General features: G+C 40.7%; 1 protein-coding gene and 1 long non-coding RNA gene across 3 annotated transcripts in view; one reads left to right on the top strand and one right to left on the bottom strand.

Moving 5' to 3' along the window:
- Window positions 1-15842, top strand: part of SORCS3 (sortilin related VPS10 domain containing receptor 3) — a 415208-nt gene that overhangs the window by 335017 nt on the left and 64349 nt on the right. Inside the window, exons 12-14 of the mRNA XM_083616529.1 lie at window positions 4751-4827; window positions 4980-5071; window positions 10276-10383. Of these exons, the coding sequence (XP_083472655.1) occupies window positions 4751-4827; window positions 4980-5071; window positions 10276-10383 (277 nt within the window). The remainder of the gene's footprint in view (window positions 1-4750; window positions 4828-4979; window positions 5072-10275; window positions 10384-15842) is intronic.
- On the bottom strand, window positions 13075-15334 carry LOC310763848. Of its 2 annotated transcripts, XR_014548845.1 has the most exons (4): window positions 15173-15334; window positions 14795-14972; window positions 13612-13627; window positions 13075-13216 (listed from the first exon to the last, which is right to left on the bottom strand). It is a non-coding gene; the product is annotated as an uncharacterized lncRNA (long non-coding RNA). The 2 variants fall into 2 exon arrangements; XR_014548844.1 differs by lacking the exon at window positions 14795-14972.

Genomic DNA, 15842 nt, shown 5'->3' on the forward strand with positions numbered 1-15842 from the left:
CATGTATGGTGTATATTTGCATATTGAAATGGGATGAAAACCCAGTGCCATTTAGCTCCTGTCTAAATTGCCATGGTGGCTCCAAACATCACTCAGCCTTGCTTTCTTTATGGCTGTGAAGTTGCAGAATGTGGTCACAAAGTATTGCCACTAATAGATCTTTAGCTGGTAGGCAGTGACACAGTTCCTTTGAAGCAATGCCATTTTATGCCCTGCTGAATCTATAGTTGGTTGCTCTTACCCTTAGGCAACGGTTCATTCAAGCTTCTCACAGTGGCTGTTGGCTGTTGGGACAATGTGCCTTGCATGGCAGGCTGCCTTGGAGTGACTGGCAGCAACTTTGTATGTGGGCTTAATACTCTTGGGGGCATTTCTGCGCATTATACCTTTCACAAAGATGCTGCCAAAGAATTAGTTGTGGTGGGTATGCCTGGCAGCGGCTTAAGGGCTGCTGCTCATAATTCATGGATTGTTTTCCCCATCAAAAAAGAAACTGAGAACACTTTGCCACTAGTGCATTGATGTCCTCTGCTTGCTGGTGAAACCTGTCTTTAGCGGATCTCAGGATCCTAATGACAGCTTCTTATAGTATTAAATGCCAGCAGTGCCCAGACCCTGGTAATTAATTGTGACAGCCATCACAGCCCCTTTATGTCTGCATCTGCCTGCTCACAGTAGGATACCTCATCAAGATGGCCATAGTCATCCAGTCTTGTGTAGAGTTCCCACAATGCTTAGCTCAGTGGGAACTGTCCAAGGTAACAAAAAAGCTTGCTGAATGGTTGTCACTGTAGATAGCTTGTTTGTCTAACATGGGGTGTGTTCTGTAATTTCAAAACTTGCCAGCAAGTTGGCATATTCCTGATCACAGAATCTTGTTGTGACTTCTCTGGCTGCTGGCTGATAACATGACCCATGTTTGGGCTCAAGGTAGATAATAACCTTGGGCTAGGCAGGAAAGCAGTAGGTAGTCAGGCAGGAAACAGGTTGAGGGGCAGTAGGCTGGTGACCTACAAATGACAGCAGTGGATCAGGGAACTTTATTTCAGTTGGTGCCATCCTGGCCTTGTGCTGCTTACTGACTTCTCAGGCTAGGAGGTTATGGACTCTGTTGTGGATGTGCTAGCTGTAGATCCTTCCTTATATCAGCAGCCCAGCACAAGGAGAGAGACGTTCTCAATTTAAGCCCTCTTGCATATGACATAACTAGACTAGACTTGACTGCTCCACTTTCAGGAGATCCTATCAAATATTTCCTTGAAATTGTGAGATCTAGAAACCTGTAGCAGTGAAATATTGAGCCATCAAATATTCACATAGATTAGCTTCTATTTCTAGGAATTAGAAAGAAAGTATAATGGTATCCCTTTAAGTGAACAGCTGCAGGGAGAGCTGACCGCTGTTATGTTATTGAGAAATCACTATATATAAATGAAACCTAGAATGAAGGAACTTCAGACAGCTCTTATCCACTATCATTTTTACCTATTAATGCATCTATAATTTTCTCTCTAAATAATAGCATGTTACATAGAGTTAAGGCATGTTTTAAATTTGCTGTGGGCTCTACAATTGAACAAACTGCTAACTGAACTGCAATGACCGCTCTCAAAATAAGTCATGAATGGAGCTAGAGGGAGTGGATGAGAAGGGAGGAAAAGGGAACCCACTTATGCTATGGTGGTGAGCAGAAAATAGGAAATAGGATGCTGTTGTTTGCAATGAGTGTTACTTTATGTCAGGGGTTTCCCAGTTTTCTACTCCCAAGGTCCACTTGAGAGGACCACCAGTCATCCGATGGCAGAAGATGGGGCTGGAGTCAGGCACAAAATGCCACGGTCAGGATGCTTGAAGATAGGATGCTTGAAGATATTATAGCTCTAGCCCAGTGATGGCCAAACTTGGCCCTCCAGCTGTTTGGGGACTACAACTCACATCATCCCTAGCTAACAGGACCAGTGGTCAGGAATGATGGGAATTGTAGTCCCAAAACAGCTGGAGGGCCAAGTTTAGCCATCACTGCTCTAGCTGCTCACTTCACCTCTTTTGCTTCTGCCTCCATCTCCTCCATCACTTCTGGAAGCAAGAGAGGAGATGACACACAGAAGAGGCTGCTGGGAGGCAGCTGGAGAAAGTGCGACCCACATAAACGAAAGCAGTGGGCTACCTGTGGGCCCTGGCCCGCAGTTTGAGAAACACTGTGCAAATACAAACTTGTTCTATGAAAGAGTTACTTTTTCTTATCTGGTGTTATCAAGAGACCATGGCATAGATATTCCTTTCATTCTATCTCCAAAACCATTCTGTCTCCTAGTAATATAGGAAGCTGCCTTACGCATGTAGCTCAGCCTTGTCCACACAGACTGACAGTGTCTTTTGTGGTTGCAGACAAGGAACATTCCTGGGGTGACTTGGAGATTCCAGGAGGTGAACCTGGGGACTTCTGCATTCAGAGCAGTTGCTCTACCATTGCTTTATGGTCCTTTCCTTAAGTTTTATTTATATAAGTTCCACACAGTGACCGTATCTGAGAAAGGTTCTGGCTATATTGTTGTTTATACAGTCTTTGATTCAGAACTTTTGTGCGAGTGATGTATACTGTGGACACTTCAGTGTGTGCAACCTAGAACTGGAAGGCTTTCCAAGAGAAGGGTCCATAAAACCCAGCACAGGAAGAAGGAAAAGAGTCAGCTAGACTGTCCGTCTCTGACCTTCCGTTGCCATGACACAGATTAACAATGGCATGGTTGGTTTTGCACACAGGAAGATTCTATGGGCTGTATAAACACCTGGACTTGAAAGCCTCCTTGGACCTTGTTTGAGCTTCACTACCTTGTTTTCCACATGCTCAAGCAAGAAGATACCACATGCCCACGCTCACAGAGGGTGCCCAGCACCGACATGATCATATGCAGAACAATGCATTCCTGTATCTCTGGCAATGACAGGACAACCTTTCATGTGGCACTTTGTATTAATCGCAACCCTTAAGCCTCAGGTTTTATTTTCAGCAACATAAGTGCCATTACAAGTTGGCAAGCTGCATCCTCCGCTCACTGATAGGAATGTGTCAAGCTGCATCTGGGCTTTAATTCTTCATTTTCAAACATTAAATGTCAGGAGCTCAATTAACATTTTCATTAGTGTATATTTATTGTGCTCCTATTTAGGCTACACAGAAGTTTGGGACTGACTCTTCCTTTCCTGTTATCTTTAAAGTAAAAACAAAACAAAACAAGCAGCTTACCTTCCTATTTATTAGGATGAACTTCTTCATGTCTGCTTTAAAAGTTAGCCACCCTGCAGGGTATGGAATGTTAGGAAATAAAGACACGGTGTCAGTTATTTCACCTGAAAGTCATTGTGTATTGTAGAGCTTTTAAACCCAGTTGCTGGGTGTAGGCTTTGAGAAAAACCTGAGTATTCTGTGCTCCACATACAGACAAACAGGTTGCATTCCATCGTGGGAGACGTGAAGGATGAGGCAAGAAGGGTTGGGAGTCCTTGCACTAGCTTCCGGGTTAGCTGAATCTAGCCCTGAATTTTATATCAGATTTACTAAACTCACTTCAACAAAGGATCAAGGAGAGGTCTGACATCTCTTGAGTTGAAGTTCTGAGTGGTTCTTTTGAGTACTCCTGGAATGATCTGCCAAGCTGCAGCAGACACAGAAGTAGCACTCCACCAAATGCAAAACAGTTCCAGGGAAGGGATATGTAGTTGTGGAATTTTAACACAAAATCAGGATGTGGCATGCAACAGCTGAGAAAGGAAATTGGGGTCTGAATTTCAACATTGCTGTTAGGTCTGTTATGTTAGGAAATTCCCAGGGAAAAGGAGGCAGCCTATATTGTGCCTGGGTGTTATGTGGCTCATAGATAGTTTTGTTGAAAGAGTGCAGAGATGGGGAACTGCCCCAAAGGAGCAGGATTACAGCCAGTGCCTCTCATATCCTCCCTGCCCATTTTAATGTCGTGTCTGTTTTGCATTAGTTACTCCTCCGGCTCAGGGTTAGGGAACCTGTGACTTAATCAGCGTTGCCAGTTGTCAGGGATGGTGACAGCTGTAGTCCACAAGGTCTGCTGAGCCACAGGTTCCCCATTTGTTACCTAAGACATGGAAAAATTCAGTGCAGAATCAGATACGCCATGAAGGGATGTGGTAAACCTTGCTTCAGTTGAGTCAGGAGGGATTCTATTGGTTGTATTTGCTTCTTATTAATTTCTGAGTTTGTTTAAAAATATAAAGAGGCAAATGGAGGGAGAATCACTTTCCCTCACCGAATTCCTTCAATTTCATGAAGTGTTCAAGTTAAATGCAAGTTAAATGCAAATTAATGCAAATTAATTGGCTAAAGCATCAGATTGTTTTTAAAGGATTTAACGGGGTCCTGTTTGCGTGCCTGCTATTTATGGCTGTATATATAACTATAACAATTACATGTTGTTGTTGTTTTTTAAAAACAACCTTATTAAATGGAACACACTGTTTCATAATTTAATTCATTGCAAATAAACCTCAGCATGACTCAGCATAAACACAAATCCACTGAGCCATGTTTTTCAGTTAGTTCATTCCATGTTTTATGGCTTTTCACTCACTCCTTCCACCTGCTCCACAGTGGTTTCCTATAATCTCTGGATTAAGGGCAGGTGAGTACTGCTTTCTGCAGTTGATTTGCTGAGGGAAAAGTATGATTCCCCTCTAACCACACAGGAGCTTATTATATATGTGTCTGCTTGTATTTCAGGCAATGTGGGTCCAGAATTATCATACACAGATGTTGGCATGTTTGTTTCTTCAGATGGAGGAAACTCCTGGAGACAGGTAATTCCTATAGAGGTTTCCTATAGAACATCTGAATTTTCTGCAAATGTGTGTGTGTGTGTGTGTGTGTGTGTGTGTGTGTGTGTGTTTCTAGTTATTTCATAGGTCTTGGAAGGACTCTACAATTCATTCTATATCTTACATAATTGCAGATCTTTGAGGAAGAGTACAATGTGTGGTTCCTTGACTGGGGTGGAGCTCTTGTAGCCATGAAACATACGTCAATGCCCATTGTCCATTTGTGGTAAGGATAATTTCTTTAACATTTTCCTTAACAGAGGAGGTTTTCTTTTAATAGCAGACTTTGAACTGACTCTTTCATGGTTCCTTCCACTGAATAACATTATCAGATGTTCTACCACTTGCTATAGCCCTTTCTTCAGAATATTTCTAAAAACAGAGAAATCATGGTGACTTGCTTAAAGGTACCTTAAAAAATTAGCGGTTACTTATTAACACAGTTATTCCTTATATTCCTGATCTGAAAGGGTGAAAAGGCTGTTGAACAGCACTGAAAACCAACTGCATATTAAATAAATGACAATTAAAGCTATTCCAGACAAGGAAGAGAAATTCCACAACCAGCACATTCTATTATTGTTTGTTATTAATTTATTTGATTTATGCACTTCCTTTCAAGAGTTTCCTAGGGTGGCTTACCAAAAGTTAAAATTGCATTAAAACAGGAGTTAGTCCCTCTATGTTTAATGGAGATGATTTCCTGGCGGATGTGCACAGGATTGCAACCTTAACTGAGTGGCATTAGGGAAAAAAGCAAGAGTTAACAGACAATATGCAATAGAACAGCCACACATCCCATGTATATATCAACTATGCCATTGCTCTTTGGAAAATCCTCTTTTGCCACAGTGTATAAATAGAATTTCTGTTGGTACTTACAATTATAACACTGCTCTCTGTAATATACATTGCACTGAGTTGTGCTTCTTCTAATGGACTGACCTGCTCCAGCTTCTGAAGCTGTTAATGGAGAAAATTGAAGGGAAAAGAGCTTTCAGGAACTGACATCTAAACACCCTGTGTGTGTTAATCAAAATAATCTTGCAGATGGACACTTGTGCCTCTCTGTACAAAATGAGGCATTATGGCTTTCATTCAAATAATAATACAGCTTTTTAGTAGTCACAATGTGGAGTTATTAATGAATAGTGTCCTTCAGCTTCTATCACTGATGGTGGGACTGGTGGTCTTGGGGCTTTGAAAGAAGACAATGAACTTTAAGCTGAAAGTTCAAACTTCATTTCTTCAAGCGTTTGGTTTCCCATTATGGCTAGAGATGCTGGAGAGAATTGATCTTTGCAAGTTCCTATGCAAAATGACCTGATCAGCACCTCTCGGGTGAATGTGCAGATCAGAACTTCAATAGCCATCAGATTTTGTACTTCACTGAATGTTGCAATGCTGTGTTGGGGATGGGAAAAGTTAAATGCATCAGCATACATATTTAACTACTTATTTTGAGGGGAAATGTACATTTGAATATGTATTTTTGCTGAAATGCATTTTTTGGGGTGGGGAGTCACACACAGAATCAAATTATGAAATTATGATGATGGGAGATGGGAAAGTGGTATGCAACAGATATAGACAAATTTGCCTATTCTTAATTATGGGGTCTTTTGCTAAAGTGAAGAATTGCAATTTATTAAGTGATAACCAAAACCACCAGATTAAATAAAATATTTGAAGTCACTTCCAATGATATGCTATAATACCATTTTAGCATATTTTCAGTAGGGTTGATCTAAAGGAGCGTGGGGTGGGTGTGCTCACTCCACCATGAAACTATTTCATTTTAGTGATCTTTGGTGGAAGACAAGGATTAAAATGGTCAGCTCTTTTAAAGTGGTAGGCAGAACAGTTTTCACTGTGTTTTGCTAAGAGAAGGAGACTGATCACAATTTCACACTGAATCTTTCTTTCTAGAGGAGTGCTGCTCTTCCAATGAAAGCTCTCTGTTCTCTGAAATGTTGCCTTTCAATGTAAAAAAGATTTGCATTAGTCCTGTTTTCCAATGTTATAGACATTTTCTTAGCTCCAAATAACCAGCAATTTGTTCATTTGTTTTATTTTATTTATGAGCCTTTAAGAGCCTGCTTTTAGACAGCTGAACAAGATATAGATGTTAAAATAAAATCAATAAGCTGTCCTGCTGTACTGTCAAGCAGATTTAAATTTTCAGTTCCAAATCCAATTTTCAATTCATCTGTCTTTGGAATCTAAATGCATTGACTGACGTTGCTCACTAATCAGTTGATTAGAGGGAAGGGATCTGCATGGTGTTTTTTTTATATAATGTATGCTGATGTTCAAGTATGTCATTAGAGGTTCCTGAGGATCCAATCTTTACAAATTCCTCTACATCATCACCTGATCCGCAACTCTCAGACAACTCTCAAAGATAATAGATCAGAACTTAGTTATCCATTAGATTTGGCTCTTCTCTGAATGCTGTGACCTAGTTCTTGGTAATTTAAACATATCAACATACACATTTTCATTTAACAGAAAATACACATTTAATAAATATTTGCGTTAATGAATAAGAACATAAGAAGAGCCCTGCTGGATCAGACAAATGGCCCATCTAGACCAGCATCCTGTTTTCACAGTGGCTGTCTTGCCAAATGCAAGGTGGTTCTTTTAAAATGAGATTCAGAGGCAATACAGACACAAGTGAGTGAGAAGATTAAAGATTTTATTCTAATCAACAAGCAATATATACACGACCAAGCAAGCACTTTGATCTGCCACTTGGAAACCCTCAAGAAGTGGCAAAGTGACTCCCCCAGGTAGCTTCAGTTTGCACGGCCCTGCAGCCATCAGTCCGTGCACGAGCTTCTCCAAACTCGGCCCAACACCATCTGATTTATAAATAGCTAACCACCTGCATAGCTTGCCTGACTGCACGTAGCTAGTAGCACATAGGTCAGGCAAAGGCAAACTTGGCCCTCCAGCTGTTTTGGGACTACAACTCCCATCATCTATAGCTAACAGGACCAGTGGTCAGGGATGATGGGAACTGTAGTCCCAAAACAGCTGGAGGGCCGAGTTTGCCTATGCCTGACCTATGTGCTACTAGCTACGTGCAGATTATTCATTAGCTATATCTCCCAATGGACTGCAAGAAGATCAAACCTATCCATTCTTAAGGAAATCAGCCCCGAGTGCTCACTGGAAGGACAGATCCTGAAGCTGAGACTCCAGTACTTTGGCCACCTCATGAGAAGAGAAGACTCCCTGGAAAAGACTCTAATGTTGGGAAAGATGGAGGGCACAAGGAGAAGGGGACGACAGAGATTGAGATTGGTTGGACAGTGTTCCTGAAGCTATGAACATGAGTTTGACCAAGCTGACTAAACGACTAAACAACAACAATATATCTCCCAATGCCTTACTTTCTTCAAACAATGTCCAATATCAAAAGAAGGTACCCAGCAATATTTCTTCCTTCCAACAGATTAGGACCAGGAAATTAAAGGCTGTTCTTCAGCCATCAAAGAGCTTAGAGAGGGGGGAGTTAACCCGAGCAGGAATGATAACCAAGTTAGAGCACTATCTCCTCGAAATACAGATACCTTCTGGATAGATTGCCCATACAGTGACCAACCATATGCCTCCATCTGTGGAGGCAGAGCAAAGCCTCCATCATGGCTAGTAGCCATGAATAGAATTATCATTTGTCTAATCATCTTTTAAAGCCATCCAGGTGAAGAGAGGGGTTTTTCCTCTCCCATTGTTTTCTCACCAAAAATCCCCCCCCGGTGTGTGTGTGTGTGTGTGTGTGTGTGTGTGTTTGTGTGAGGAATGGGGTGGTAATATTGTAGCTGGATGAAAAGGGTCTATGAAGCCTTTGCCTTGTTCCTCCTTTCCAAATTGCCACCTCTGGGGCCACATTTAATTTGTAAAAATAAGTAAATAAAAATGTCAGAGAAAACCTTCAACATGACTGGCCATCACTTGTTGTTTGGTCTTACCGAAGGGACCAAGCATAGTTCTTAGCCATCTTACATAAAAATACCTCACTTATGTATGCTCACCTGCAAACAGAGATATACATTTTTGTATAGTTAAGGTCAGCAGCTGCAGATGTATTTACTAGACAATGAAAATGTGTAGTTTGTTCTTCCTTGTGCTCCATTCCTCCAACTATAACTAGGATAATTTCTATGCTTAATTCTGGAATTGGAATACGCATGGTTTACCTCAGGCTTCACCTACTCCAATTCAATTGCTTTCCCTCTTCTGTTATATTACTGTTGAGCTGACATGCATTGATCAAACAGGAGAAAAGTAATATTGATACTATTGTGCATAAGAATGAATCAGGATTCTTTTTTGACATGTTTTTTGATGTGCATGTGTGCTCCTGTGCATATGTAAATAATCTTGATGCAATTATATTGACAGAAATAATCTTGATGCAATTGTGTTGGCTGCTTTTTCGCAGTAGCTTCTTAACATACACAAGTGCACATGCACACTGGTAAAATTATATATACTGCCTTTTCAAGTTTTCCAATCTCTGTCACTTTTGCATGTGCTCACTCATAAACTTATCTACCGGTATATCTGTACTAAAAAAAATCCCCACTTTTAATATGTTCTTGAAAACATATTTTAAAGCTCATCTTATCTGAAAATGCGGATTTCTAAATTCATTTTTCTTACACACACACACACACACACACACACACTTTTGTTCATGTTTCTTTAAAACAAAAAACAAGAACTCTGAATATTTGTTTGTAGATCACATTGTCCACAGGACCACAGATTGGTCCTGGAGGTGTGGATTAAGTCAGGTCATATCAGAAAGCAGAAGATTGGATTCCTCAAGCATTCCTAGTTCAGCGATGTTTGACAAGATAATTCAATGTGTTGTATTCCCAGAACACTTTATTTATTTATTTTTGCTTGAGTTTTCATATTTCAGTCCGCACACATTCTTACTCGCAGAGTTGCAATACATTCACACTATGTTTCTTTCCTTTTTGAATAACAGTTGAAGTTTTAACTTTGTACCTAACACAATGCATATTTAAATCAAGAACATAAAACCTCCCTTTGATTATTTAAAAAAAAACCATTCGCTCCTGCAACAAACTAATAGGCAATAGTTGCCTGCACTTGCTGAAGTGACGTCTTCTGTTGCAGGATCCAGTTTCTCCTGATTGGAGCTAAGCTGGTATTCAGTTTGGGCAGCACCATCCCTCTTTGACTTTGATAACTGTTCATGGCACGTTATTTCTTCAAAGTGCCTCAAAGCACAGCATTAATTAATAACAAGTCAAGGCAGTGAAGATTGGCGCCTGTTTATAAATCCAGCTATTGTCGCTCACCATCCTCAGAAGGTGCTTAATTACTTTGGAAATGGCTCCAGTGAAACCCTTTTATGTGCATTTATCTCCTCTCTCTCAATCCCAGGGTGAGTTTCGATGAAGGAAGGACCTGGAATAAATATGGCTTCACATCAAAACCTCTCTTTGTGGATGGGTCCCTCGTGGAGCCAGGCATAGAATCACAGATAATGACGTAAGTTGCAGAGTTAATCAAGGTGCCTTGGCAAGACAGTGGGTTTGTGCTTCTTTGGCTGGGTTCATTTCAGGGCGAGGCTGTCTGTATGCTGGCTCTTATGCTTCATTAATAATTGTATCCTCTCTGTCCCCAACCCCCAATGGCTTTGATAGTTGCACTTCTGTAGTACATTGTTTCCTTGGATGCCAGATCAAATGCATGCAATGCAGAAACAAGCTCCCCTTATTTACAGAACCGATCAAAGTCTAGGTCACCAGTTCTCTCTTATAAGCAGTGGCTAAACAATCTGATTTCTGTGGACATGCTCCTGATTTTCATGCGCATGGTAAATGGGAGTTTTAGTTTATCTCATCCATCTCATTTGTGCCTTGAACTTTGATTTTCAGTGCACAGTTTGAGGCATTTGTTTTGTCCTATAAGCCCTTAATAGCTTCAGATGTTAAGCCCAACATTAGCCTTACCTGCAGGGATAAGGAGAAATTCAATTCAGTTTGCATTTTAAGTTTGCAGTTCAAGTTTGCATTCACACTTTCCAAAACAATATTGAAACCAAAACACAGCCAACCTCTGAAATTCAATTTCCTCTGAATTTTGAAATGCAGTTCTCCAGCCAAGTAATGTGTATAATCATGCATATCGGTATACTAGAGTGAAACATAAGTGTATATATTAGTGAAAGGAACATACAAAGATGCATCATTTTAGGGGAAAGTGTTTTGCAAAAATTAGGTAATATTGCATAGATGATGTGTATATTAGGGGGAATTCACAATTAAAAGTTGATGATTTTTCCTGAGGGCCTTAAAAAAATAACCAAAAACCTATGTGGAAATGTTGAGAACTGAACGTAAGATTGGGGGAAAATGAGAAACCAAAATGGACAGATTTGCCCATTCCTATTCATCCATACTCGCCTCTTGTCTGGACCTAAGAATATGTCTGAACAAGCTGTAGGACCTTTATTAGGCATTAGCTTTTTTATTAATTTTTTTAAATATTGTTTATTAAACTTATTCATCACTTCACGTAGCCAAAAGGCATCCCAAATAAAATTACAAGAAAAATAAAATACAATATTACATATCATTAAAACAAGGCAAATAAACAAATAGTGTTCATCCATGATACTCATCTACATTGAGAATGAACACTAGAAACAGCTACTGATATTTAGACCATTTATATTGTCCAAATGCTAGGATTTGAAGTTTGATGTTTATCGTGTTTTTAATATTCTGTTGGGAGCCGCCCAGAATGGCTGGGGAAACCCCTCCAGATGGGTGGGGTATAAATAATAAATTATTATTATTATTATTATTATTATTATTATTATTATTATTATTTATTGGCTTGGCATTGAAAAGATGACAGTCATTGGCAAGCAAACTTCCATGGGGATAGCATTCCCTGACTGGAGGGCAGCCATGGAAAAAGCCTATTCTCTTGTTACTCCCCTATAAATATCTCTTGGAGGGGTCACACAGAAAAGGGCATAGGATGTTGGTTCCAGGTTCTAGGGAGGCTCAGGTCCATATGCTGGATTGCTGCTGCAGCTGCCACATCTACTCCTTCAGAACTTCTCTGGTCAGTTTAATGTAGAATTATTGCTGCTTTCAGACTCTAAAAGAGTCATTGACAAGAACAGTGGGGAGAGCTCTTTACATTAACCTGCTTGGACTACCAATTTCCTTTTCAAAAACTGTATTCTAGTGCAACAAGGTGAAGAAACTCTATGTTAAAATAAGTACGCTGTAGAAGCATGCCGTTTCTAGTACTAAGCCAATCTTACTACAGGGGAAAGGATTCAGCCAGCATATTTGGTAAAGGCAAACAGCTTATTTTAAAGTGACAAGCCATTAAGCTTTATCTTGGTTTGGCTACTTCACACCTGAGAGAGTGCAATGTGCTTAGATTCCTTATTATGTTGTTAGCAGTGGCTTCTCAGTTTGTCCAGTGGATAATGATATGTCAGCAGGAGACAAAGCTACGGTTTCACAAAATGGTCCGTTTCTCTTCCTCTTTTTTTGTTTGTAGGTATGTCAGGATTTTATTTCCAAGGAAATGTGGCTGCACTGGAAATGTGAAAACAGTCGTTATCTATAGCAAAATTGCTGTGTGGGTGGGTGGATGAGTGTTAGATATGGCACCTGGAAAAGAAAAACACACCCCAGCTTCTGCTTTCATAAAAGTGATGTCAAGTGAAAGCCAGTGTTCTGGATGTGTGAGACAGAAGCAGGGGAATATGGATCAAAGGGAGCACTGAACAATCTACACTGGGTAGATTTATACCATACACTCAGCATTTCCAGACAGCTGAAAACTTCCTAACCTAGGAGACATCATCATGTCAGTACAGTGGTACCTCAGGTTACACACTTAATTCGTTCCGGAGGTCCGTACTTAACCTGAAACTGTTCTTAACCTGAAGCACCACTTTAGCTAATGGGGCCTCCTGCTGCTGCTGCGAAGCCAGAGCACGATTTCTGTTCTCATCCTGAAGCAAAGTTCTTAACCTGAAGCACTATTTCTGGGTTAGTGGAGTCTGTAACCTGAAGCGTATGTAACCTGAAGCATATGTAACCCAAGGTACCACTGTATAAAATAGCTTGTATAAAATACAATATTTTCATAGATTTAGCTTTCCCAAAAGCTCACATCATGACAATAGTCTATTACTTCCCTACTGTAGCCAAGACTTAGCAATAAAGCAATTTATTTCACTACATCATAGTTCATTGGCAGTGCAGCTAACAGTCTTCTTGCTTTCAGTTCAGCTTCTTCTGTCTCTTGAGTCTAGATCCCCTGCAACACTTGTTGTACCCAGGTTTCTCTTCCCCGTTCAGCTTCTTGAAATTTACCTTCTATGACTTTTTGAACCCTCTGGCAAGAGCAGCCTCTAAACAGAAAGCATCCATTCTACAACTGAGAACTGGCACAAAATGGCCGAAAAGTTCCATTCCTTCGCAGCATGTTTAGCATTAATGTGCTTTTGGGGGTGTGGGGTGTGCACCCCCCATTTCCATTTGCTTTGCAACCTCTTTTAAAGCCAAATACATGTACATAGATAATTAGCCTGTTGTGCGATTAATTGCTCAAGCAATTACCCGAGGATTTATCTTGATACCAAATTATGATGGGTTTCCCCATATTGATGTAGAATGAATTACTGGCTAACTTTGTTCCAAATGCTTGGCTTCCCAAGCTTCATGATGAAGATAATCTTACGAGATGTTTCTGTTCCCTAAAGATAAAGCATTTCAGGCTGCAAACATAACTCTGTCTCAAACGTGCTTTGATAAGAGACTACAAAGTGCGCAATTGAGCTAGTCTAGATTTCAGTTCACAGTTCAGTTTTCAGGGCTATATGAGGCTGGACAACAGTGCCTGGCTCACGATTCAGAGGCTTAGCTCTCCTCTTTTCATTTTATCATTGAACCTTGAACCATAGAGTCCAGCTCTGTCCTTGGGATAGGCCCTAAAGCACTAGGCAAGCGGACATAAGAATATTTTGCAGAGTGCAAGCCTTTTCTTCTGCTATCAATGCCGTACCTGCTTTTGATCAGAATGGAAATGTCCCTTGTCAAGGCTGAGAGTCTGTCAGCCTTTCATGAACAAGAGTAAGCAAAGAAAAACACAAAAAACCCAGAAGAATAAATTTAAAAAAAAACAAAGAAGGAATGATATGCTTGGGGGAAATGCCATTAAAAATTAATGCTCAGTTCCCTCTCTCTTCTCGTTCAGAGCTATTTTTCATGTAACCAGGAATCCTTTTGAAGCAAATGTCACACAAAGCTGTTTGGAACATCGGAGACACATTTTGGAAGAAGGCCCCCCCCCCCATTCTAAAGCCTTGATTTGTCGTTCAGCAAACTTATATTTTGATATTCCATTAATGTCTCTTCCCATCTTTCTTTCCTTTTTTTGCAGGCGCAACCAACTGACTAATCTGTAAATCCGGCCTGAATAGAACACCCTTGTAATTATATGTTCAGCAGATTATGCCGCTAATTGCACTTGGCGTATTTGGTAGCTTGGAGATCACTCCTTGGCATGTCATTTGCTGTGTTTTCACACTCATGCCAACCCTTTAAGGAAAATGCCTCTTCCATTGTTAAGCAGTTGAATGGCCATTTTCTAAACGGTTTCAGCACCTAGACAGAGATGGAATCAAGATCTTCGTTGTAGCTATTAAGATAAATTAGCATTCAGCATCTGGGTTTCTCCTGTCCATCTCATTTCCCTCACTTATTTTGAGAAGTCTCCATCACAGCTAGGTGGGAAATCTTTCTCAGTGCATTTGTAGGCACTCCACTGAGAGAAGAGAACAATGCATCTCTCTCCCTCTCCCTCTCCCTCTCCGTGTGAGTGTGTGGTCTGGGTCTGGCTGGCTTTTTGTGACATTTTTCACCATTGCAGTGTAATGGCTTCTATTTAATTGCTGCCTATGGCCACCATTTTTGTGCTGGGATGTCCATGACACACTGTTGGGTGTAATTCTGACTATCAGTGGTTCACACTTGGTAGAGCAATCTTCTATTGCTGCTAGGACATTCACCTGTAACTTGTTTATGTTTTTCCTGGGATGTCTGAAAGACAGTGAGAACAGTTTGGGGTGCTAATATTATTTCCCCTAGTGGTCTTTGCAATATTCAGTCCCAGTCTTCACCAAGCAAAATGGCAGCCATTAAGCCTCATCCATTCAGTGGGATTTGGGACTGAGCTGTAAGGATGTGCGTGCCATATACATTAATTAGACAACAGTTATTCACTGTGTGCAAAGACTTACCTGGGGCCAAGCCCCATTGAATTCATTGGGACTTGAATAGACATAATTAAGATTCAGACAGGTGGATACTCCTGTTCTTCTGAAGAGCCCCAGAAGGTTACTGGCATTAATTTCATAAAGACTTGTCACTGGAAAAAACATGGTTCAGACTGTGGTTTGTAATGCAAAATGTGAGCACAACAGAATGACTTTTCTTTAGCAGAAAGACATCATAATAAAATTGACAACAGTTTACATCCATAATAGACACACACGAAAACTCCCATTTGCCTAGCATGCTCAAGCATTTCTGTCATACTTGAGCACAGGTATGTCACAAGTGGAGAAATTGAGTCGTCTCTCTCACTGATGCATCTTTCTGTTTCCCACATCCTTCCCTCCCACTGTGCTGTGAACTAGGGCAGCAGAGGAAGTATGTACTGTAATCAGGGAAGGATTTGTGTGACCGCAGAGGTGAAGCATCCCCTGTCTCACCGTCTGCTGATGGGGAAAGGGTGCCCACCACTGCCATCTGGAATTGTTGAGGCAGCTCTATACTCATTGCTTAGAGTCTGTTTACAGTCATACCTCGGGTTAAATGTGCTTCAGGTTGAGCACTTTCAGGTTACGCTCCGCGGCAACCCGGAAGTAATGGAACACATTACTTCCGAGTTTCGCCACTTGCACATGC

The sequence above is a fragment of the Podarcis filfolensis genome (assembly GCF_964270895.1).
Source record: "Podarcis filfolensis genome assembly, chromosome: 5".
Classification (NCBI taxonomy): domain Eukaryota; kingdom Metazoa; phylum Chordata; class Lepidosauria; order Squamata; family Lacertidae; genus Podarcis; species Podarcis filfolensis.